This window comes from Mchenga conophoros, linkage group LG19 (assembly GCF_057382185.1).
Source record: "Mchenga conophoros isolate Kocher_MC1m ecotype Shallow Benthic linkage group LG19, M_conophoros_male_GT1.1, whole genome shotgun sequence".
Classification (NCBI taxonomy): domain Eukaryota; kingdom Metazoa; phylum Chordata; class Actinopteri; order Cichliformes; family Cichlidae; genus Mchenga; species Mchenga conophoros.
The window spans coordinates 10,748,285-10,772,298 of NC_140544.1; the positions used below are offsets into that span (position 1 = coordinate 10,748,285).

At 43.3% G+C, this 24,014-nt stretch overlaps 3 protein-coding genes across 6 annotated transcripts in view; 2 read left to right on the forward strand and 1 right to left on the reverse strand.

The window, feature by feature from the left end:
• Positions 1–3,173, forward strand: part of LOC146551786 (uncharacterized) — a 48,295-nt gene extending 45,122 nt beyond the window's left edge. For all 3 annotated transcript variants that reach the window (XM_085257563.1, XM_085257564.1, XM_085257565.1), the window contains 4 exons: positions 998–1,121; positions 1,395–1,553; positions 2,200–2,362; positions 2,568–3,173. In XM_085257563.1, the coding sequence (XP_085113689.1) occupies positions 998–1,121; positions 1,395–1,553; positions 2,200–2,362; positions 2,568–2,656 (535 nt within the window). In that variant the 3' untranslated portion in view covers positions 2,657–3,173. The remainder of the gene's footprint in view (positions 1–997; positions 1,122–1,394; positions 1,554–2,199; positions 2,363–2,567) is intronic.
• A 142-nt stretch (positions 3,174–3,315) lies between these two features.
• Positions 3,316–24,014, reverse strand: part of rtn4ip1 (reticulon 4 interacting protein 1) — a 32,556-nt gene continuing 11,857 nt past the window's right edge. The window contains exons 8-9 of one of the 2 annotated variants that reach the window (XM_085257568.1): positions 19,835–19,927; positions 3,316–3,558 (exon numbers count right to left, since the gene is read on the reverse strand). In XM_085257568.1, the coding sequence (XP_085113694.1) occupies positions 3,433–3,558; positions 19,835–19,927 (219 nt within the window). In that variant the 3' untranslated portion in view covers positions 3,316–3,432. Of the gene's footprint in view, positions 3,559–19,398; positions 19,696–19,834; positions 19,928–24,014 lie in introns of those variants that run through there. The other variant, XM_085257569.1, reaches the window with a different exon arrangement.
• LOC146551788 (nucleic acid dioxygenase ALKBH1-like) lies at positions 4,047–8,558 on the forward strand. The gene is made up of 6 exons (XM_085257571.1): positions 4,047–4,545; positions 4,989–5,097; positions 5,603–5,765; positions 6,721–6,811; positions 6,944–7,137; positions 7,215–8,558. The coding sequence occupies exons 1-6, from the start codon at positions 4,390–4,392 to the stop codon at positions 7,654–7,656; spliced, it is 1,155 nt and encodes a 384-aa protein (XP_085113697.1). The 5' UTR covers positions 4,047–4,389; the 3' UTR covers positions 7,657–8,558.

A 24,014-nucleotide genomic window follows, 5' to 3' on the forward strand; every position in this document is an offset into this window, starting at 1 on the left:
GGTTTAAAAATGTGACAGACACCTGCCATCGGCACCAAGGTTTTATATGCAGCAGGTTCTGGTTCAGAATGGACCTTTCAGGTGTGTCTGCACACCTGGTCATAGAAGCGTAATTATGCAACAGTGAATGAAAATATTGTTATCTTATAACAGTATTCAGCAGTTCACCACAAAGTACTGAACTTGAATTATAAGTCAGCCCAGTGAATGTTTTGTTTCATCCAAATAATTGGACGCATTTTATTAGCAGCCTTTTGTATGTAAAGTCATCACTTCCTGTGACCCGGAGGCTTTCAAACTGTGTGATGGGGCCCCCAGCTGGAGCAATACAGCCACTGCAGGGAGCTGACAATGAGGGGACAATATAGAGTGAAGCTAATTGAAATGAATGGGATTTATGATGAATAAACAGCTGAGATTTGTTTCACTAAAAGTAGATTTAGATCTGTTTTTGTAGGTTTTCTTTATATTCTTCATTTTCTAGAAGCCTCAGTATTGTGATATTATCCTGACTACCGCTTGTGTCTGTGCTGCCAATAGACCTGTGCATGTGTTAGACTGATTATAACTGATAACCAGCTTCGTGTGACCTCTTAGCCTGATCCATGATGGTGGGACAAGAAAAGCCAGATGATAAACGGATATCCTCGATATGCTGATTTTCCCGATTTCCCAGTTATTGCCATTACTGCCAGCTTTTAATCGACCGCTTTTATATCTGCACATATTTTAATAACTATAGCTTTGCATGAATTTTGAAGTTTCACCACCAGGTGTTAGCATTGTACCAGTTTTAGTGTAGTTACACACCCCAGCCGGCTTTACATTAAATTTTCCCTTTTGCCACAAAGTGTTTATTTCAGCGCTTTAATTAAAACTTTCAGTCACGATTGGATCATAGAAAGGTCCATAAACGGTGCTTCGTGGCTTGTTTGGTGGACTGAATGAAACGATGGATAAAATCTGGCGAGCTAAAACGATGTCCGTCTGTCTCCAGGTGGGTGTTGTATGAGGGCAGTAACTACAGAGGTCGACAGCTGATCCTCCAACCAAGCCAAGAGGCTGATTTATTTCAGCATAGCGGCTTTCAGCGGATTGGATCCCTCCGGCCTTTACTGCAGGTAAGTCCTGACTGGCCCATTTAACGCCAGCACCTGAGATGTTTTTGGATTGGTGTTATTTGAGACTTTGGTCATGTTTAACATGAACATCTACCACAGGAACAGGAGAGGCAGAGTAGGTCCTCTTTAAGTGAGAGCGACTTCTATTTATTTCAGTAGAAATGTTAAATGTGTTTGTCTTTGCATCGAATGCCAGACTGATGCTTCGTGAATCTCTTCCTGACGTCCACTGTGACTAACATCTGTATTTTGTACTTGTTGCTCCTAACACAGAAACCGATGTACTTCCGCCTGAGGAACAGGGAGACGGGATGCATGATGTCTCTGACGGGAACGCTGGATGACATCAAGCTGATGAGAGTGCAGGCCGTGGAGGAGTCGGGGGGAGAGGAGCAGGTGTGGCTCTATCGGGACGGATATCTCACCTGCAAGGTACGCCGGCGAAAACTGCTGAAACTGACAGCTGCACAGTGCGTTTATCCTACGATGGACGGGTTCTCACATGAGCTTATTTACTCTGAACCTCGTTCACACAAGCACGTTTTCCATGCTCATTCCCTGCAAGTGCTTCTAACATTCACACACATTCAGACTCCAATTGAAGTATCTTGGCGTTAGTATCCTGCCCAGACCGCATGCCAAGGATGTTTGGCGTGCAGATTAGTAGGAGACCTGCTCTACCGCCTGAGCTACAGCCACGGTAGCACTACGTACAGCTAGATTCGGGCTTTTAATTCGGTGCTAAATTCTGAATTTCTCGTACTTACCTGCACTTGGGTTCAGTTTGATAATCCGTCCTACTTCTGCTTCTGTTTATAAATCTTTGGGTTTAAGGGTGCGTCTCAAATGTTTTCGGGTCTCTTTGTTCTGCACTTGTTGGCTCTTCTCTTTTTTGCTTCCTCACTTTGTAAAAACTCAGCGTCTCCCATTGAAAGAGCCTTTTTCCTCCACCCCTTCCCACCTGCTGGTTCATGTTACAGAGGGAGAGTAGAGCATGTTCAGCAAGTTCATTTTAATCATTTTCAATATGAACTTGTTTCCTTGTTAATGCTGACCACTTCCTCCTCTGCGTCCTCAGGTGGTTGAGGACTGTTTCCTGGAGTCCTCGGGCAGCGTGATGATGGCGGGCAGCCGTATCTGCGTTTCTCCCGAGCGAGGCAAAGATAGCCAGCTGTGGAACATCAGACCGGACGGTGTGGTTCACAGCAACCTCAAACCAGACCTCATCCTGGAGGTCAAAGGTCAGACACCTTTATTTTTACACCTTCAGTTCACGTTACTTTTTTTTTCTTTGCTGTTCATTTTACGTTGAGCTGATTAAAAAGTGATAACTAATTTTTTAAGAAAACTAAAACGCAAAATTAAAAGTTGACTGAAATAATCTGAGCGCGTGAGCGTCACGTGCTGCAGTGATGACTGAACTCGAGCTGTGTCGTCTGTTTCCAGGTGGGCATCAGTACGATAAAAACCAGGTGATCCTCAACACGTTTGATGAGCGAAAGCTGAACCAGAGGTGGAGTTTGGAGCTGCTGTGACGACTCTCACGGCCTCCTGACGGAGCTCCGTCACGCTGGGCCCTCAGACGCAGCTCAGCCGTGGAGCCCACACCGATGTTCGCTGTCGTGTTTGCTTGGAAAGACGATGCGCTGGATTACGAGCTCACGTTGATGAACAAAATGTTTTTAGCTGACCTTTAACCCAAAGACTGTTTACTTCAGCGAGACCTCTGCCCTGTTTCAATGCTGCACCTTTTCCTGTACGGTACTTCTCTTACACTCCAGAAGCTGTTTGTAGATCAAAGTGATCCGCTGTAAAGTTTTTAATTTTTTTATACACACACACACACACACACACACACACACACACACACACACACACTGTCGTTTGTACAGAACCACTGAGTGTAAAGACCTTGAGTTTAACTCTGCTGCCCTCTGCTGGTTGTAAATGTGAGAATATTGTTACACATTAAAGTAATAATGTGATGTCTTTATTTTAGTGAAGAGTTTCCTTTGAGTCACTGAAAAATAAAAGCTTTTTTTTAAGCTGACAGCAGTTTTAGTGCTTGTTATTATTATTATTAACCTTTATTTAACCGGGAAAATCCCATTGAGATTAAAAACCTCTTTTTCAAGGGAGACCTGCTCAGATCCTCAGCAAACAGTGGAAAAGAAACAGCCACACAAACCTGATGAAAAGGTAAACAATGTACTTTGGATAGAAAACAAAGTGCAATGTGTCTTTGGTTTTGTGGGCGGAGTCTATAAAAGCATTGACAGCACTCAATAAGAAAAGCCCACGATGTGCAGAGCTATACGTCGTCGCCCCCTTTGCTGATCTGGACTACCGTCTTTCCTCGGGCGTGACCCTTCTCCACCTTCTCAAAGGCCTGAGGCACTTGTGAAAAGCTGAAGGTCTCCTCCACCACGGGCCGGATCTGAGAGGGAGGAGACAAATAAGTGAGCAAGTTCTCTTAAAGTGTGTTTCTCCTTATAGTCACAGCTCCTGTTCCAGTGAGGATGTTCACATTAAACGTGGCCAAGTCAGTATATGGCTGTATCCCAATTCAGGGTCTGCAGCCTTAAAGGCCGCATTTTAAGGCCGATTACGTCACCGCGACGCGACGAAGGCTGTCCCAATTCAAAGGCTGCTCGAAATGCGGCCCTGAAATGCGTCCTTCATTTCCCTGAATTTTAAGGCTGTGGCAGTGTAGACTTCGTGGCCCAACATATCCCAGAATGCATAGCGCGGCGGTGGTGTGGATAATTTTGCCGAAAAAAAAACGGCGGATGAGGGGCGCCCGAAGAGTAAACTTTAAGTACTGAATATTATGTCACTTATTTATGTGCAAATGTTTAATAACGAAGAACATTAAAACATTACTGTTGGCCACATGTCTGCAAAGTTATGTGACATTAGTGACGTTTGTACTAACTTGGTTTTAAAGCCTTTACTTTAAAATATACGCCGTTCAATAGCTGAGCTTAATCTTACAGAGAATGATCAAAGCTCATGTAGAAACAAACAAACAAATGAACAAAAGATTTTCACAAGCCTCGCACTTCCGGCCTTAGCGGTCTTTAAGTACGCGGCCCTTGAGGATCGTTGAGGCTGCGCACTTTAAGGCTGCAGACCCTGAATTGGGATACAGCCATAGAAACATGTTACAGTTTGTCTCTCCCCGCTCGCGCTGTTAACTGTTTAAATATCTGTTTGTTTGTTTGTTTTGTTCTTTCATTTTTGTTAGTTTTTACTTCCGGAGCAGGGCATGCAAGACAGTGACGTCATGGCTAAGATGGCAGCCTCCATGGTGGAGGGTGGAGAGGATTCGTTTCGGAAGATATTCAAGTTTTACAGGAGAAGGAACCCCCCGCCGGACCTTAGCGACGTCATCGACTTTTCCAGGTGTGCGCCCGGTGAACAGGTGAGAGCAAAGCGCGCTCCCGGCGTCTAGCAGCCATCTTTCTCCTTGTTCTTCTTCATGGGTCAGTTTGAAGTTTGACTTCTCTGACCAACAAAGTGAACAGTTCCACAGGTTACCTCCACCTGCCCTCATCTGTCCACTTTCATTTCTGATCAAACTCACCTGGATCGATCATTTCATCGATCATACCGATGACTGTGTGTCACAGAGGGAAGTTTGAAGGTGATCGAAGCAGCAGACAGGTGTGAGGGTCAGAGTTCAAACACGAACAGTCTGAATCTGCAGATCACCTGAATCCACCTGACTAACGTCACAGTGGACTGGGTGTCACCTGACTGGTTCAGGTCTGCTGAAGAACAGGTGCAGACAGCACCTGAGTGAAAATGATTTTACAATCCTGACGTCTGCTAATGATGTGTGTGTGTGTGTGTGTGTGTGTGTAGATTGTTCCAGTTAACCTCGACGCCGCCACGGTGAGCGATGTAGAAGCCACTAGAGTCGGATTACAGCCCGTCAGAGAGTGGCGAGCCTTCGGCCTGCGAGGACACCCAGGTACACGCGCACGTCAGAGTTTAAATAAAGTTTGGATGCGTGCGGTCTGGTTCAATTCAGTCCGGCTGTAAAGAACCAAATAACAGCGACAGTTGCCTCGCGGCGCCTCGTACTGTGAGGTAAAGCGTAGGGAGAAGCCGGCTCTGAGGCAGGTTACTGAGAGTTGGTCTCATTTTTCCATGTTTCAGGAACTGAAGTGTTTTTAGTCTAGCTCAGTAGAATGGTCTCGACTGTAATGGACAGTTCTGATTGGCTGTCCACTGGGAACGTAATGTCAGCATCGTCTTCATCCAGCGAGTCCTCGCTGGATGAAGACGATGCTCTGCATTCACTCTGCTGTGGCCTGCTGCTGAACACACGAGCTGCTTTATGTCTTTGTTACTTGCTTCAGATGAAGCAGGTAACAAATGCTTCATCTGAAGATGGCCCATGAACTGGACCGAGTTTAGTGCTCTGGGTACACGATGATGATGATGATGATGATTCTGCGCTCTTCCTCGTCCAGGGTTCATCTTCATCTCCGATCCGTTCCTGCGCGGCACGCAGCCGTTTTGGCTCCGACAGTGTCTGAAGATTTACCCTCAGAAACCAAACATCTGCAACCTGGACAAGCACATGTCCCCCTTAGAGACTCAGGACATCTGGGGACAGAGTGTGCACAGCCTGAGGTGAGACTCACAGGTGTGTACAGGTACGTGCTGGACAGGTCACAGCAGGAGGAGCTCGACCTCCCGATGAAGGTAAACAGTCTCCTACCAGCAGGGGTCACTGCGACACCACCACAGCCACCAGCTGCTCAGGTGTATCTGCGCCTGGTCATGTGTGCGTGTGCGTGTGCGTGTTTGGAGGTGGCGGTCTGAGCATGGCTAAAGACCATCAGAGCTCTGAGTTTACAGCTGATTTTCAAACCGTTTCGCTTCTTCCAAATCCTCAAATTATGCAAATGACCCCGTTTAAAATGCCGCTTTTTCTCCCCCAACATTCCTCTAACATTCCTCTGATCTTCCCCCAATGTTCCTCGAACATTTCTCCAATGTTCCTCAGATTTTTCCCAAATGTTCCTCTGATGTTCCCCCGACAATTCTGACATTCGCCTGACGTTCCGCTAATGTTGACAGGAGCGCAGATTGTTTCTTTAACCTGATGTTCGTATTGCCATCGTTGGTGTCGAGCAGCTGCTTTTTGTGACCTTCTGCTGTGAAAGCTGAGAGTGAAGTGAAAAAGTGAGGAAGGGTTAGTGTTTATGAGAGTGCAAACAAAACCTCGGAGCCTCTGTTTCCTATTTTATGCAAGAAAAAGCAACTCAAGTGTTTAATTACTGAAAATCCTTGGTGCTCGACTGCTGCAGTGTCTAATGAATTCAGTGCCACCAGGTGGCGCTGTTTTAAGGTTCACTGTTGTTTGCAGGTTTGGGGAGCTCAGCTGCTGTCGGATCTTTGAACAAACTGTGTGCCCTCGTCTTCCTCTTTAACCTATTTCATCAGCATACTTTACTGATCCCTAAGGAAATTATGTGGTTACAGTTGCTCCAGTACAGTAACAGACCAGACTATTTAACAATGCAATGTGTTCCAGATCTACAGATTTAAGAAATAACACAATATGTAAAACTTTGATCCGCAGATCTTCTCCGGCTGGAAAACGAGAAGCGCGGACTCTCCTGGAGCGGCTGCGCTGGGTCACGCTGGGCTATCATTACAACTGGGACACAAAGGTGAGCATCTGCTTCACCTCTTCGCTGCTGCTCCTCCAGCAGCACAGGCGGGGACGGTTTCAGAGCAAACGTTTGCCACGGTCTGTTGTGGCGCCCTTTCTCTTCATCTCACTCCTCCCCTCCTGTTTGCAGACGTACTCTCCCAGCAGTCACACTCCTTTCCCACGTGACCTCCACCTCCTCTCCGCTCACGTGACAGCTGCCTGCGGCTTCCCTGGCTTTATCTCGGAAGCGGGAATCCTCAACTATTACCGATCAGACTCTTCTCTGGGAATCCACGTGGACGAGTCGGAGCTGGACCACACTCGACCGCTGCTGTCGTTTAGGTGGGACGCTTGTTTTTTCACCGTCGTTATGCGAAGGACATGTTTGAATTCCCTGTTTTTCCGTGTTGTCTTTACAGTTTTGGTCAGTCAGCCATCTTTCTCCTGGGCGGCCCCCACAGACAGGACCCCCCCAGAGCCATGCTCATGCACAGTGGGGACGTGATGGTGATGTCAGGGCCCAGCCGCCTTCTGTACCACGCAGTCCCACGAATCCTCCCCCCACCTCCGGGGCGTCTGGCATTAGAGACGGGGGGAAGCATCCAGACCCCCCCACCACAGGAAGGCTCCGTGGTGGAGCCGGTGTCCGAGGAGGAATGGGCTGTCTGCTCCAGGTACATCCAGAGCTCCAGAGTGAATGTGACTGTCAGACAGGTGCTGGCACCTGGACAGAAATTTCCAGAAACTCCCCGTTCTCACCAAACCACGGACACTGGACAGACGGACGGATACGATGATGGAGAGAACGGAAAGAGGAAGAGGAGCAACAGTGACTCTCCTTATGCTGCAGAGACTCACTGAGGGCACTTACAGCACGGGCCTCCATGAAGGACGGCTTCTGCTTGGTTACTGGGTTTATTTGTTAAAGGATTTATGTGGGTCAGTGTGTAGATGCTGCCAGAGACGGGACGAGACCCGATCTAAAGATGAACTCTTAGGAGTCGGTGCTAATCTGGATCTGTTAATCTGTTAAAATGATTGTTTAACGATTGTGTGAATACAGTCCATGATTCAGTGAGCAGTAGTCATGAAGAAAGAAGATATAATCCAGTACCCAGATCGAGGTCTATGTATGTATGCAATGTTCCCTCTAAGCTGCGCACATGCGCACTGCTGGCACGTCTCTGCGCACAGAACATCTGCGTTGCGCACAAAAAAATCTAACCTGAATTGAAATTAAAACTTTAACAATTCTGTTTTGCAGTGTGAGTCAGTGACTGGCTGCTCCCATATGGGATCAGAACGATGCCACCGTATCCCATAGTCCAGCCAATGATGCGATTCACATTCGTATATACGCAGCTAACCAATGTGGTTGACAGGCTATGACACGTTAATGACAACGTGTACAACCATTGGAGACGTGAGCAGGACAGACGGAACAACTGACGGGAAAAGTGTGGACTTTATACCAGTTTTTAAATTGTGTTGATCGTTGTTTATATTTACTGCAGGAAGAAACGGTAAAAACATTGTTTTATAAGGAAACGCTCGAAAGCCTGTGAGCAAAAACAAAACCAAAAACACCCTCACTGTGAGAGATTTGCGCCATAATCAGTGTGTAGTGTAGTCAATAGCTTTGTTGTGTGTGTCAGAACAATGATGCAGAACAGCTGATTGTGCTGTAAATAGTTTGAGACACCTTTAAAAAGAAAATAGCTGCAAAAAAAAATAAATACCTGAATTACTTTTTTGAAGAAGTTTTTAATTCTTCTTTTTTTTTTTTTTTTAAATAGAAGATGTGATATATATATATATATATATTGATGCTCATGTCGCTATCAGCTGGATAGTGTAGTGGTAAGACTCTACGCCTTTGGAGTGAGAGTCACAAGTTCAAGTCCTGCTTGAATCCAGTGCTTATCTCTCATGGTGATGAGGTACAACACATGTGCTACGGCAAGGAGGAGTCAGGACGCCAAGACGGGGGATATCGTCCTCCCCGAGGTCGGCAACGTCAGGAAGAAGCAACATTTAGCTTAAAATGTGAGGTTTGTTGAGAGAGTTACAGAGTACTGAACTGGTGGCATCCTTCAAAGGCTACGTCGTGTTAAGAGACGTTACTCATAAAGCAACAGCAGGCTAAGATAATCAAATTACCTGTCGTAGGATGTTAACACTTGGAACTGGAAACTGGAAAAAAAAAAAACTACTTACTTGAACAAAGATTAAACTTTTATAGTATTTAGTTAAAAGGAAGAATAAATAGTTCTAACTTCCTAGATTCCTACACAGGAGGAAATTTGATCATCTTAGCCTGCTGTTAGCTTTTAGAGTAATGTCTCCTAACACCACGTAGCCTTTGAAGGATGCCACCAGTTCAAGTACTCTTAGAACTCTCATTGCGCTCTCAGTACTTGATCTCTCTCTCAACAAACCTCACATCCTAAGCTAAATGTTGCTCCTTCCTGACGTTGCCGACCTCGGGGAGGACGATATCCCCCCTGTCTTGGCGTCCTGACTCCTCCTTGCCGTAGCACATGTGTTGTACCTCATCACCATGAGAGATAAGCACTGAATGCAGAGGCTCAAGCAGGACTTGAACTTGTGACTGTCACTCCAAAGGCGTAGAGTCTTACCACTACACTATCCAGCTGATATCGATATGAACATCAATGTATGTATGTATGCTCAGTCCCAGGAGGAGTCGTTTGGATGTCGTTGGTGTCAGTGAGCTTGCACTGAGGAAGGGAGTCAAAGAAATACTTGAGGATGTCTTTGTCATCAGACACCTGCACACTGCTTTGCTGGGGAGACCTGCCATTAGCAAGCTGGAGCTTGTGGCTCGTCTTGAGAGCATAACTATAGAGACGCTTAAAAAGTGCTACCCAAAGCTGTGCAGTGGTCTCGGTGAAGTACGTCAGCCGTACGACATCAAACTGAAACCTGGAGCTCAACCTTTTTCCTTGAAGACGCCACGGAGAATCCCGTTGCCTCTGATGGACAAAGTTAAGCAGGAGCTGGCCCGTATGGAAGAACTAGGGGTGATCAGCAGGATTGAGGAGCCAACTGATTGGTGCTCAGGCATGGTGGTGGTACCGAAGAAGACAGAAGATGTACGCATATGTGTCGACCTTACACACCTCAATGAGTCTGTGTGTCGAGAGAAGTACATACTGCCATCGCTGGAGGAAACATTGGGCAGATTGGCTGGTGCCAGCATATTCAGCAAGCTGGACGCTAATATGGGGTTTTGGCAGATACCTCTGACGGAAAGCTCAGCCAAATACACCACTTTCATCACTTCTTGACGTAAGGGAAAGGGAAAATGCTTACGAACTTGCAAATTAAAAACATGATGCATTTAAAGTAGCCCTTTTTCATTTTTATTTAAGAAGAGAATTTGTTCTAGTGTGTGATGGCCGAACCTGTTCCTTTTCATGGAGATCATTTCTCCTGCATTAAGGAAATTCCCTTCACATGGCACAGAAGAGGCTGGAGTGCAGAGAAACTGGTAGAGATGCAGTTATACAGTCTACCTGGGCCCCACAAACTATCAGCTAAAGAGAATAAATAGATTAAATTGCTGCACATTTGGCAGACTAACATTTTCAGATTAATTAAACAATAAAATATATATTTTTATAACATTACATGTAAAGAGTCAAGTGGAAGTTTTTCTAAAGTTATTTAATGATATTTATATTATGGAAGCAGATTTTTTGACATTTTAAGTTTTTTCCCATTATAAGATAAAATAAACACGCACAAAACAAAAGCAAACGGCCACAACACAAAGCTGGAAAACCCACCCGACTGACCAAAATCAACTCAAAATACTCCCACACAACAGAACCTCCTCTATTCCTCGCTGGTTTCAAATCTCTCAGTGGAATGATCAGTGGTTCGCTATCTGTCACCATCAAAACACTCCACAAATCCCGCAAATGATTCACTTCCTTTTAAACCATTCGGACGTCACCGATCACGTGACTCTGGCCAAACGAATCAAGCTTCGATACAGTGCTTCTGAAGCAGTGTGTTGATTTTTTTGACACACGCACCGGAGCGTCAGCTTCAAGCGGGCCATCACTAGTGTCTAATATAAAGAGAGCATAAACAGCGTACTGTCAGTGTAGAGGATGAAATCAGCCAGGACAACTCATGAAACATCTGCTCACATCTGGATGAATCCAGGTGTGTACATCCACAGAGAGCAGCAGGTCAGCTGATCACAGCCTGTACACTAAGAAAATCACTGGAGCTTTTAATTATTGTGAGCTTGATTCTTTTCCCCACACTGAGACATTATAACCACTTTTAGTGTTCCCCCACCTGAATCCACTTTAACCCCTGACTGCACACATTTCCTGTTTAGAGGCAAAGTCCCCTCTACAATGGAGGCAACAGGAAATAGAAACATATTTTTACTTTCCTTCTTTTTCTCTGCTCATGTTCAACTGAACTGATTCAAGATGAGTAGAATTATTAGACTGAAAATTTAGACTGAAATAAAGTTTGTATTCCTTTCAAATACAATAATATAGCACATGGTTCAGGCAGCTTTGGTCACAAACAGCTGGAGCCACAGCTGTGGTTGTGATTTGACATTGTATAAATAATTGTATTGAATTGAATAGAAATGTCCTCCAAAGAGGTGCTTTTTACTTTCAGTACATTTCTGAGCCTGTACTTTTTTACTTTTACTTGAGTAAAAGTTGAATCAGTACTTCGACTTTACTGGAGTATTTTTCAACACTAGTATCTGTACTTCTACTTAAGTACAGAATGTCTGTACTGTTGGCACATCTGAACTTGGCAGAATAAACCTGTTTTCATCTACAAACAATGTCACCAAAACCTGTCACAGCCACCATACTGTCCTTCTACTGCTGCCACCACTGGTGTAAGCTACATTTTCAGAAGAGTAGTTTTAGTTTTAGAAAGGTGAGAAATAAAATGTGCATGTTACTCTACTCTGAACAGTGTTTTCAGCTTTATTTTTATTATGTGGCTATTTTAGGAGACTCGACCTGTTGTTATTGACCTCTGGATTTCTGAAGCATTCAAATAACAAGTCACACGAACATGCTAATGCGACCTTCATCTCTGTACCTGACGAAGGTCACACAGACCGAAATGCTATAATATAAATAAGGACAGCGAGTGAAAGAAAGCATTGAGTTTGCAGCTAATCTAAGCTTCACGCTAGCTCCATAGTCAGCATAGTAATGACCTGTCCATCGTTTCATTTTGTAAACATCATGCACAGCATTTAGAAAGCTGCTCACTTCTTGATGGACCCACACCTTCCACCATTTTAGTGTTAAACTGTTATTACTGGTAAATCACTCGCACTGAGTTTGTTACAATAAAAGTCCTGCCAGCTACAGCTTAGAGTAGGTTTACTTTTGGTTTTTCTAACGTTCCTAATACAAAAATCCTTTCTTCCTTTTGCTATATAGATCCCTGGTGTTGGTCATGCCATAACATGTTCCTCCAGAGTGCGTACATGCCAACCCTCCCGATTTTTCCAGGAGAATCCCGAATTTCAGTGCCCCTCCCGAAAATCTCCCGGAGCCACCATTACTCTTGTTACTCTTTCTGGGTCGCAAAATAAACTTTTAACATATTTTCAGGCGAGAATGTAGCTGAGTAAACTTCAAATAACTTAAACATGTTATTGTTTGGCCTTTTTCAGTGTTTTATTTGTTCGTGAGTAAATCGGTTTGGCTGAGATTAAAGTTATTAGATTAGATTAAATAAAAACTTTATTAATCCCTCGGGGGGGTTCCTCCGGGATTTTCACACAGCTGACTAAACGTCAAACAGAAAACTGATTAAACAGAAGTGTGAGATGGTCGAGAATCTACGTCAGCGTCTGATTATATTTTAGACAGCAAGGAGCAGACGGCTGAGTTTCACTCCACTGAGAGAGCTCATGACTTAATTCTGAAGGCTAGACCGTCCCATTTCACAAGCCTAGCTTTTACTGCCTTACTTTCAGTTAATGTATTTTGTTTTGCACTATGCATATTTTATATGCCATTAGGTCATTTATTGTGAAAATTCTCATGTAGGAACTATTGTACTGCATTTTGGTTCCACTGGTGCTCCTGAGGGAGATGCACGCCCATGTTGATGTGTGAGCATGGCAAGTTGAAGCAAGAGAAGCCAATTTAATTCAGAGAAAGTTGTTTCTTAAAAGTATCTGTAAAGTGCTCATTTCTGCCTCAAAGCATGGGTCAGCCAGCGAGGTATGTTTGTATGTTATATAGATCATTTTATGTCTTTAATTCACTCGTCTTACTATCTCATTGGATTTTATGTTATGTTTTAGTTCGACGGTGGCGTAGTTTGTGATCAAGGTGAAGCTGTAACAACCCCAAGATCTTACAACTAACATTAAAGCCAACTTCATGCCATCAGTAAAAGAACTCTTTATTGACTTTAAGAAGAGGTAGAAGTGATAGTCGAACTCGGACCTGCATGATTCCCGGCCCCCTGGTGGCAACATCGTGCCAGTGCACCAAGGACCAAGCTGCTGCAAATGTTAATGGACACACAAGTTCACAGTTGCTTCTTCATAAAGATGTCCAGAAGCCAGACATTAAAGTTTATGTTTGGAAAGATGACACAAGGAAGGAGAAACAATAAGGAACTGTGTTAAGCCTGACAACAACAGCATCACAAGTTAGCAAGAAGGGAATTAATGCACCCAAGTTCACAATTCATTACTCAAGTCAAGTTAAAGGGAGATTTTGCATCAACAAATAAATGCATTACAAGAAAAACAAAATGTCAGACACAAATGAGACAGAAATTGAAGCTCCCAGTGCAGAACAAGCTGCAAGGCAAGTGGATGAAACCTCTTTAGAGCAAACAGTGCAAATAGAGCAACGTAGAAGTGAAAGGTCTCGCATGCTCACAGAAAAAGGAAAAGAATTCCATAATCAAAGGTTACAAGGGTTGCAACGTCGCTTTGACAGTATTTATGACAGATGGAAAGCATTAATCAAGGTGGCAAAAAAATCTGTTATAAAAGGAGATCCACCTGACATTCTTGAAGGTCACATGAACGTTGTACAAAGAGAAGCAGCCGAGCTTAATGATATTTATGATGAATACAGAGCAATGGATGGACCACCTCATGATATGCGTTCCAAGCTAGACAAATGCACATCAGTGACTACAGTAGTTTTGCAAAAGATCAAATGTCACATTAAAGGAGAAACTCAAGAGGAGATTGTATGGCCTGATGCAGGCTCTATATTTACATCCTCTAGCTCTGTTAGTGTCTCAGTTCATAGTCCATTTAAAGCCAATACAGTTCTTTCTAATGGTTCCTCCTCCAAAAGACAAGAAGCTGCAGCAGAGTATGAAGCCACAAAGGCTGTGCTTCAGATAATGACAGAACAAGAGAAGTACAGAGAAAGAATGCAAATGCTTGAAGAAGAAGACAAACGCATATCCGCAGAGCAAGCAGCTGCTGCAATGTCACAACGTCTCCTAGAGGAAAAGGAGGAAACTGAGCGCAAGTTACAAAGAGAAAGGGAGAAAGCGGCCGTGATAAAGAGACAACAAGAGGAAAGTGCTGCAAGGAGGAAGTCAGTTGAGGACTTAAGAAGAGAAATTGAAAGATTGGAAAATCTGAAAGGACTCAAGGCAGCACAGGCAAAACTACAAGTTTATGAGGAAGACTACGTTTCAGTAAAGCAAGAAAGAGTCACTCTAAACCCTGCAAACTTACAGGTAACAGAGTCCAAGAATACTGCTAATCAACCCTTACAACCACGAAGAGAGTTAAATGTCACTTATGAGAGCACAGGTGAGCTTGTAAAGGTTTTGGCAGAAGCTATGTCAGCTAATAGACTGCCTATTCCAGAGCCCTCGGTATTTAGTGGGGATCCACTTAAGTTTAAGCATTGGAAGGCGTCCTTTCAGACTCTAATAGAGAGAAAGAACATTCCCACTGCCGAAAAGATATTTTTTCTACAGAAGTATGTTGGTGGCTGTGTTAAGGAAGCCTTAGATGGCTATTTTCTGATTGGCTCTGAAGACTCATATGAGGCAGCATGGAATATCCTCAATGAACGTTATGGAGAGCCTTTTGTCATTGCTAAGGCCTTTAGAGACAAGTTACACACCTGGCCAAAGGTCACAGGAAAGGATAGTGCAGAGCTAAGAAAGTTTGTGGACTTTTTACAAAGCTGCCAATCTGCAATGACTAATAATGAGAATCTGAACATTCTCAATGATGGCATTGAGAATCAAAGACTTGCTGCTAAACTACCAGATTGGTTAAGTAACAGGTGGAACCGAAAGGCTACAGAGTACCAGCTGGAGCACAAAAGATTCCCACGTTTCAGTTACTTTGTAACATTCCTGTCAATGGAGGCAAGTATCGCATGTAATCCCATTACATCATACCAAGCCATAAGACAAAGTGACTTTGACCAACCAAAGACAAAACCTCAACCTACACCCATTCCTAAGAGACAAGATACAGTGAAAATCTTCACAACTAACTCTACTGAAAGAAGCATGGTCTCTTGTGTGTTTTGTAAAAGAGCAGGACACGGCTTACACAAGTGTCGTAAGTTCACTGAGAAACCTGTCGCTGAGAGAGTCAAATTTATTCAAGGCGAAAAATTATGTTTTGGCTGTTTAAATAGTGGCCATCTCTCCAAGAACTGCAGCAACAAGATGACATGCAACACATGCTCAAAACGGCATCCTACATGCCTGCATGAAGAAAGACAAAGACAAGAGGCAAAGAAAGAACCACCTAAAGAGCAACAAGTAAGTGAACTGAAGGAAACCCAGCATCAGGTAACACAGTCACAAGACATAGTCAATGAGACCACATCTAATAGAGTGACTCATGAAAGTAAAAACACACAGACATCTGCAATAGTCCCAGTCTACGTATCCACACAAAATGAGCCAAGTAAAGAAGTACTGATCTACGCTCTGCTGGACACACAGAGTGATTCTTCATTTATTCTTAATGAAGTAGCAAATAACTTGGACACAACCAAAACTCAAGTTAAGCTCAATCTATCTACAATGTCATCCAAGAAAACTACTGTACCATGCACAAAACTTGAAGCTCTGCAAATAAGAGGACTGTTTTCCAAGAAGAAACTCACTGTACCAGTTGTTTACACACGGGACTTTATACCCGCTAATCGTAGTCATATTCCTACTCCAGACACTGCAAGGGCATGGTCACATTTGGAGCATCTCACTGAACATATTGCACCCCCTTTGGACTGTGATATAGGACTCCTTTTAGGGTACAACTGCACACAAGCCTTAATACCCAGAGAGGTCGTATGTGGTGAAGAAAACCAGCCATACGCTCAGAGAACAGATTTGGGTTGGAGCATCATCAGCTACTGTGATTCATGTGATACAGGTAATGATGTAATTGGAGTAAGTCACCGCATCATTGTAAAACAAGTTATACCAGAGACTGAGTCACCCACAAAACTAAAGAATAAGGTTCATTACATCTGCAAGACACAAGTAAAGGAAGTAACATTTCCAGATGTAATCAAAGCACTTGAATCAGACTTTACAGAGAGAGCAGTGGAAGAGACAAGCATTTCGCAAGAAGATGTCCGCTTTATTACAAAGCTACAAGAAGGAATAAAGCAAAAGCTAGATGGACACTATGAGATGCCACTGCCTTTCAAGGGCGACAGGCCAGATCTTCCTAATAACATGCCAAGTGCAATGCAACGTTTAAGTAGTCTCGAACGCAGATTCAAAAGGGACCAAAGGTACTACACAGACTATGCAAATTTTATGGCGAACATGATAGCATGTGGTGACGCAGAGAAAGTGCCGGAGAAAGAACTCTGTAATACACCTGTTTGGTATATCCCCCACCATGGGGTATACCACCCTCAGAAGCCCGGCAAGATACGTGTAGTCTTTGACTGCTCTGCACAATATCAAGACACTTCGCTGAACATGCACCTGCTTACAGGGCCTGACCTCACAAACACTTTGGTGGGAGTGCTCTGTAGGTTCAGGAAGGGCTCCGTTGCTGTAATGTGTGACGTGGAACGCATGTTTCACCAGTTTCATGTAACACCTCAAGACCAGGACTACTTACGCTTCCTGTGGTGGGAGCATGGTGACCTAAGCGTTCCACCCTCAGTCTTTCGAATGAAGGTTCATCTCTTTGGCGCTGCTTCTTCTCCTGGCTGTGCCAACTTTGGGTTAAAACATCTAGCCACGCAAGGTGAGGGAAAGTTCACTCCAAACACTGTAAGGTTCATTCAAAGGAACTTTTATGTAGATGATGGACTTGTTAGTGTTATGTCAGAGTCAGAAGCCATAAAACTAGTCCAAGAGGCAAGAGAACTGTGTAGCACAGGTAAACTAAGATTACACAAGTTCATATCAAACAGTGAAAATGTGATAAAGTCATTGCCGAGAGAAGAGTGTGCAGAAAGTATTAAGGATTTAGATTTGGCACTTGGAGAGCCATTAATGGAAAGGGCTCTTGGTGTTCAGTGGTGCGTTTCTGCTGATGAATTTCAGTTCAGAATAACTGTAAAAGAGCACCCAATGACAAGAAGAGGAATTCTGCGCACAATAGCATCAGTGTATGACCCACTGGGATTTGTGGCACCGTTCATCCTAAGAGGAAAGCAAATCCTGCAACAGTTATGTCAAGAGAAAGTTGGATGGGACGAGCCACTCTCAAATGATCTCAGCACACAGTGGGAATCCTGGCTCCTAGATCTTCAAAACCTGTCAAAGGTGAAAGTTCAAAGACATGTCTTACCTGCAAACACAGACATTGCACAGTGTGAATTACACCATTTTTCAGACGCTAGTGTGACAGGCTACGGAGAGTGTAGTTATTTAAGAACAGTAACATCAAAGGGTGATGTTCATTGTGCCCTAGTCCTGGGAAAGGCACGTGTAGCCCCAACCAAGGTCACTACTGTCCCTAGACTTGAATTAACGGCTGCAGTAGTTGCCGCAAGAACAAGTGCAATGTTAAGAAATGAACTGGAGATAAGTGATCTTGAAGAACACTTCTGGACAGATTCCAAGGTAGTGTTGGGATACGTGAATAATGATGCAAAGAGATTTCACGTGTTTGTGGCAAATAGGATTCAAAGGATACGGTCACTCACAGACCCACGACAGTGGCATCATGTACCATCTGAAAGTAATCCTGCAGACCATGCATCAAGAGGACTCAGTGTCCAACAGCTACTCAACTCTAACTGGTTTAAAGGTCCAGAGTTTTTGTGGCAAAGCGAGCTACCTGTTGAAAATGGCAAGTTTACGGAAGTCAAGCCCAATGATCCAGAGCTAAAAACAGTACATGTGTTCAACACCAAAGTAGAAGAAAGGAGAACAATACTAGACCGTCTCACCAAATTCTCAGACTGGAGAAGAGCGGTTAAAGCTATTGCTCGTCTACAGAAATTTGTGAGCCAGGACCTGTACCTAAGAAGGAGATGGCGCCAAGTTCAGTTTTTGGCCAATGAATTCTGGACTAGGTGGAAAAAGGAATACCTTCTCAATCTTCAACAGAGACAAATCTGGCAAAGAGATAAAAGGAATGCAAAGGTGAATGACATTGTTATTCTCCAAGAGGACAATTCTCCAAGGAACAAGTGGAAATTGGCAAGAGTAACAGAGATATATCCAAGTGCAGATGGAAGAATTAGAAAGGTTAAGCTTTTGCTCAGTGATTCAACCTTGGATAAGGATGGCAAAAGGACTGTCAAACCAGTGTACCTTGATAGGCCAGTACACAAAACTGTGTTATTGCTAGAAGCAGAATAAATGCTAAATTGTAAACATGTTCCTATTATAATGTTTAAGTAGAAATCACAATAGTTTTGTGATTTGGTGGGAGTTTTACTGCCTTACTTTCAGTTAATGTATTTTGTTTTGCACTATGCATATTTTATATGCCATTAGGTCATTTATTGTGAAAATTCTCATGTAGGAACTATTGTACTGCATTTTGGTTCCACTGGTGCTCCTGAGGGAGATGCACGCCCATGTTGATGTGTGAGCATGGCAAGTTGAAGCAAGAGAAGCCAATTTAATTCAGAGAAAGTTGTTTCTTAAAAGTATCTGTAAAGTGCTCATTTCTGCCTCAAAGCATGGGTCAGCCAGCGAGGTATGTTTGTATGTTATATAGATCATTTTATGTCTTTAATTCACTCGTCTTACTATCTCATTGGATTTTATGTTATGTTTTAGTTCGACGGTGGCGTAGTTTGTGATCAAGGTGAAGCTGTAACAACCCCAAGATCTTACAACTAACATTAAAGCCAACTTCATGCCATCAGTAAAAGAACTCTTTATTGACTTTAAGAAGAGGTAGACGTGATACTAGCACTTCCGGCCTTAGCGGTCTTTAAGTACGCGGCCCTTGAGGAACGTTGAGGCTGCGTACTTTAAGGCTGCAGACCCTGAATTGACAAGTTACCCTGTAAGCCAAAAGCACAGGCTGCTCTGAACACACAATTTATCAGTTTTTTCAACTCTTAGAACTCTATGATGTCAGAGGCACAGAAGCCACACCCACCCACTACAAATAACAGGTTTTGATTCCTCAACACAGGAGTCTTCCATGAAAAGAGGCAGCTATGATGGACTTCCAGGTGAAAGAGAATGAGGCGGAGCTAACAAGCAACGGGTGCCGTTGATGGAAACAGCCAAACAGAAGAAGGTTTGCACAAGGGCACGTTTCAGATAGAGGGTAAAGTGGGGAACTGGAGATATGAAGTTGTGAGCTGGGTAGTGTAGTGGTAAGACTACACACCTTTGGAGTGGGAGTCAGCTGTATATGTGTATATGTGTATATATATACGAGGCCATGACGTCTCCAGAAACATCCAACCAGGGGGGCTATTAAGGAAAACAAGGCAGAGTTGAAGTAGCTATGCTCATTTTTACATACAGTCTGTGGTATTTAATGTGCTAACAGTGTTAAACCACGATGGAACAGCATCCATGTTCAGCTCGCAGGGTAAATACAGCGTCATACCTGTTTTGCATCCACCATGTCCCTGATTTCATCCAAGGCACAGCCGCTGGGTGCAAAGAATCCCCAGCGGTAATGAACTCCTTTCATCAGGTGCTGCACGAAAACAGCAGAAAAAAAATGAATCAGCACAAACACAGAACACTGAAATACTTTAATACATTTAAAATAAAAGACAATCATAATGTAAAGATATATTTCAAAAAACAGAAACATGATGACTTATTTTGATATTATTGTTGTTGTCTTTATGAAACTTTTAATTTAAATCGTGTTCCCACTGACATATTTTCTAGTTCCATTTATTTTTAATATTTGTGCTGATTCAATCTCATCAAACACAAAGGGAGAAATATATTTGATGTAATGACCAAAATATGAATAAATAAAAGATAAAAACGTGGATAAGGACAGATTCGCACCAGTTTCGGTTTGTTTGTTTTTAAAGCTCGTGTTGCTTAAATACATCTGTGAGTCGATAACAACCCACAAAACTCAAGTCACCGAACACCCAAACTATAAATCAGCTGCTGGAAAACCTGCGCCGTCACAGATCTGAGTTCAGATTACACAGATTCTGTAGGCGCAAAATAATAAGACAATGCTGTGAATCAAATCGTCTGATATTCAACAAACACAGTGTGCGACAAAAGCAGATGACCCCATTTCAACCCTTACACTTCTGTGGAAATGGAAACAGTCACTGTGTGGTTATATGCAGGATGAAGGTGGTAAAGAAGGCCAGGGTGTGTGTGTGTGTGTGTGTGTGTGTGTGTGTGTGTGTGTGTGTGTGTGTGTGTGTGTGTGTGTGAGAGAGAGAGGGGGGGGGGGGATTGGAAACTTAGTCTCTGTGTTAAAGGAAGCGAAAACACAAAGTGCACAAACACACAGTTTCATTTGTTTCCTGTAGATTTGCTCCAGGTATACCTCCATCCTGCTTCACCTTCAAATCTTCAAAACTGATGTTATTCTGGAATAAGTTAGCGTGAGTAGAATATGTGCCAGCCTGCAACCCCCACAGTCTGACATCAACTCAGTAACTTTACATTTAACAAGAAAAACAATGGAAGGTTTGTGGGGCAGTCCCGCCCTGTTACCGCCATCCACGCTCTTCTTCCGCCTCCTTCCTGATGCAAAGATTAAATTTACTTTAAAATGAGAAACCAGAACAAACACGACACTGATAGAAAATTTTGAAAAATGACAATAAATTTGTGGTTTTTCCCTTTTTTGGCAAATTAACTCGAGTCTTATAAACAACAACTGTATACAAGAGATGGATACGGCCACTGTGACCCAGCTGTGCCTTTTGCAGTCAAGCTACCATAACAGGAGCCAGAGTCCTGAGTTTCCAGCCTCTTGGATGGTCTGTTAGCACAACAACGTCACAGCTGCCACAGTATTAGTCACACAACTGCATAAAAACATGCAAACAGCACAAATACAGGTGCAGATCCGGGTCTGCAATAGCTGAGGTGGAGCTGAGCAGACTGCTAGCATGTATAGCATCCACCTGTCAGTCAAAGAGGCCACACCCCCAAAATACTGCAAACTTTAAGTCTTAATAAAGTTTTAAACGGGTGCATTACAAAAACATCCTCCCCCTGTGCAGCTGATATGAAGAGAGACTTTCTGTATCAGGCCGTAAACAGGCCGAACCTCACTGCTGGAGCCTCTAGTGGATCTCAGAGGAACTGCAGCTTCTTTTTCTTTTTTCTTAATTCGTAAACATTTATGATCGGGAACAAAACAGAGCTGACAATATTTCAGCCTTGAACATGACACTTAGAAACCTGTAAAAACAAAACAAAACAAAACAAAAAGATTAATTTGTTTGAAAAAGCCAACGATGAACGTTTGGACGCCTGGAACGAGCTGAACATGAACCTCTTCTGTCCTGAATGCCAGCATCTTGTTCTCGCTCAGTTTTGGTTTCATTTCAGCCTCTTTCTCTTTTGTCTTTTAGTCCATGAGTCATTCCTGATTAAACTCTCTTCCCTGCTTCAAAGTTGTGCTGATTGCTTAAATCTAAGAGCTTTTCATAAATGAGGATCAGATCTGCAGGTCGCAGATGAGCTAAAAAACATCCTTAAACACTAAATGCACCACGAATTATCATTCAATGTGAATTTGATATTGCAAAATCATTCGTGCACGGTTACCCGTGTGTGTAACTACATGCAGAATTTGGTTGCTACTACAAACTTTGTATTGGGGAATTTCAGTTACAGTGGTTTATGCCGCCGTGGAAAATGAGACTAACCTGAAACTCTGAACTACTTCTGAAGTTACCCACACTTGCCTGACCTCAGACGATGTTTCAGATACAAATACTTTCCTTTTTAATTTGAAAAAATTTGACACGAATCCTCTCCACACATGCAGCACATGGTACTGCTGTTTATTTTCCATTCCCCACCTACACTGAGCCCACAGGTTTCTGGACAATTATTCATTTTTATGTAATTTCCACAAGAATGACTAGTTTGACAGAACTGCAGCTATTTTTACAAACAGCTCCCCATTTTGAGACGCTCAAAAGTAAGTGGACAACTGACTGACGAGCAGTTTCAGGACTGGGCGAGGCCTAAACCTTTGCTAGTTAATGATAATTAAAGCAAACTATTTTTGAAGTTGACTCAAAGTGTTGAACTTATATTTGGTAAGTGTTCGTTCAGACTGAAGCGAAGATCCAAAGATGTCACTGCTCAAATCAACAGTCTGGGACATGTTTTAACTGTACATATAAATAACAGCCTGAGACAAGTGAAGTGTATGATGACAGAATCATTTCCATGATTTACACAAACATCATCACCACATCGAATCAGGTCAAGAACGCACTGAAGGACGTAGGCGTTATTTTTTCATGTCAACAATAAAGAGACGGCTCCATAAATGGAAATATTGAGTTACGACCACAGTGCGCAGCCACTGGTTACGCTAAAGAGCAGGAAGGCCACATTATGCTTCAAATACATTTATGTGCAGGGTTCAGGAAACCAGTTTGGAAAGATTAAACCCAAATGAAGTTAGACCAGAATGATAGAAGCAGGATGAGTGTGATGCGTTCGAGGCTGTACTCTCTGCTCAGATTCAGACACAGCTCCACAGCAGGTGGATACGATACTACAAAAACAACCCAAGAAATGAGAGATTCTACAACGAGCAAGTCAGTCACCGGATCTCAGCCTAACAGAGAAGCTTATCAGTGCCTGAATCCAACACTGAAGGCAGAGAGACCCACCGGCAGGTCTGCAGAGCATTGTGGAAACACCGAATCAGCCAGTGCCCGTGACTTCTACACTTCATTTGCTGACAGCAAATGAAGTTCATGCTGTTAAACTGGAATTAAAGTTTCCATTTCAATCATATATTTATTTATTACTGAATTGAAAAAAAGAAAAAGATGTGGCTTAATGTGTAACCGCTCATATTTCCACAAAGACTGAAGGGTGTAACTTATTGTTCTAAAACTCTAGATTATCTCCTTGCATCTTGATTCTGCATCCTTTGCTGTGCAGAGCAGAGCACAGCTGTGGATTCTGTGGTCGGGCGAGTGCACTGCATGCAAAGTGCAGGCTGTTACTATAACACCCACAGAGGATGTGAGTGCTTGTGCGTGCGTCTGTGTATAGGTGGACGATGTCATCTGCTCCGACAGAGAGTTTAGGAGTTCAGGACTGTTTTCTTTATCTGCCTTGCAGCAGGGGGCGGGGCCTCAGCCACCAGAAAGTAACCTGCTGCATTTTCACATTTTTTCCACCTGTTTCTTCAGGTACCATGTCTGATTTTTAGGGACCTGGAAGAAATGCGCAGAGTATAAAAGGAACACAAACCTAAATTTATCTGCAGAAAGTCCACAACTGCACATATTATGACACAAGTCAGAGCTACTACTGGAATAAATCTGTTCTAATTCTAACTTAGATTCCATACTTGGCAATTGGGAGAGAAAAAATATATTATTTTGTAAGAACAACTCGGCAGACAGTCAAAAATGGAACCTAAAGGACAAAGTTAAACATCTGTATGAATTATTGTGTGGATTTGTTCATTAATAGCCAAACATTAGTCCCGTGTCTGGCCCAGGAGCTCCTCCCAACAAGGCATGTCCAAAACAGCATCTGGATCAGATGCCAAACAACCTCGGCTCTTCACCGTCAGCTCTCACAGAGGAGCT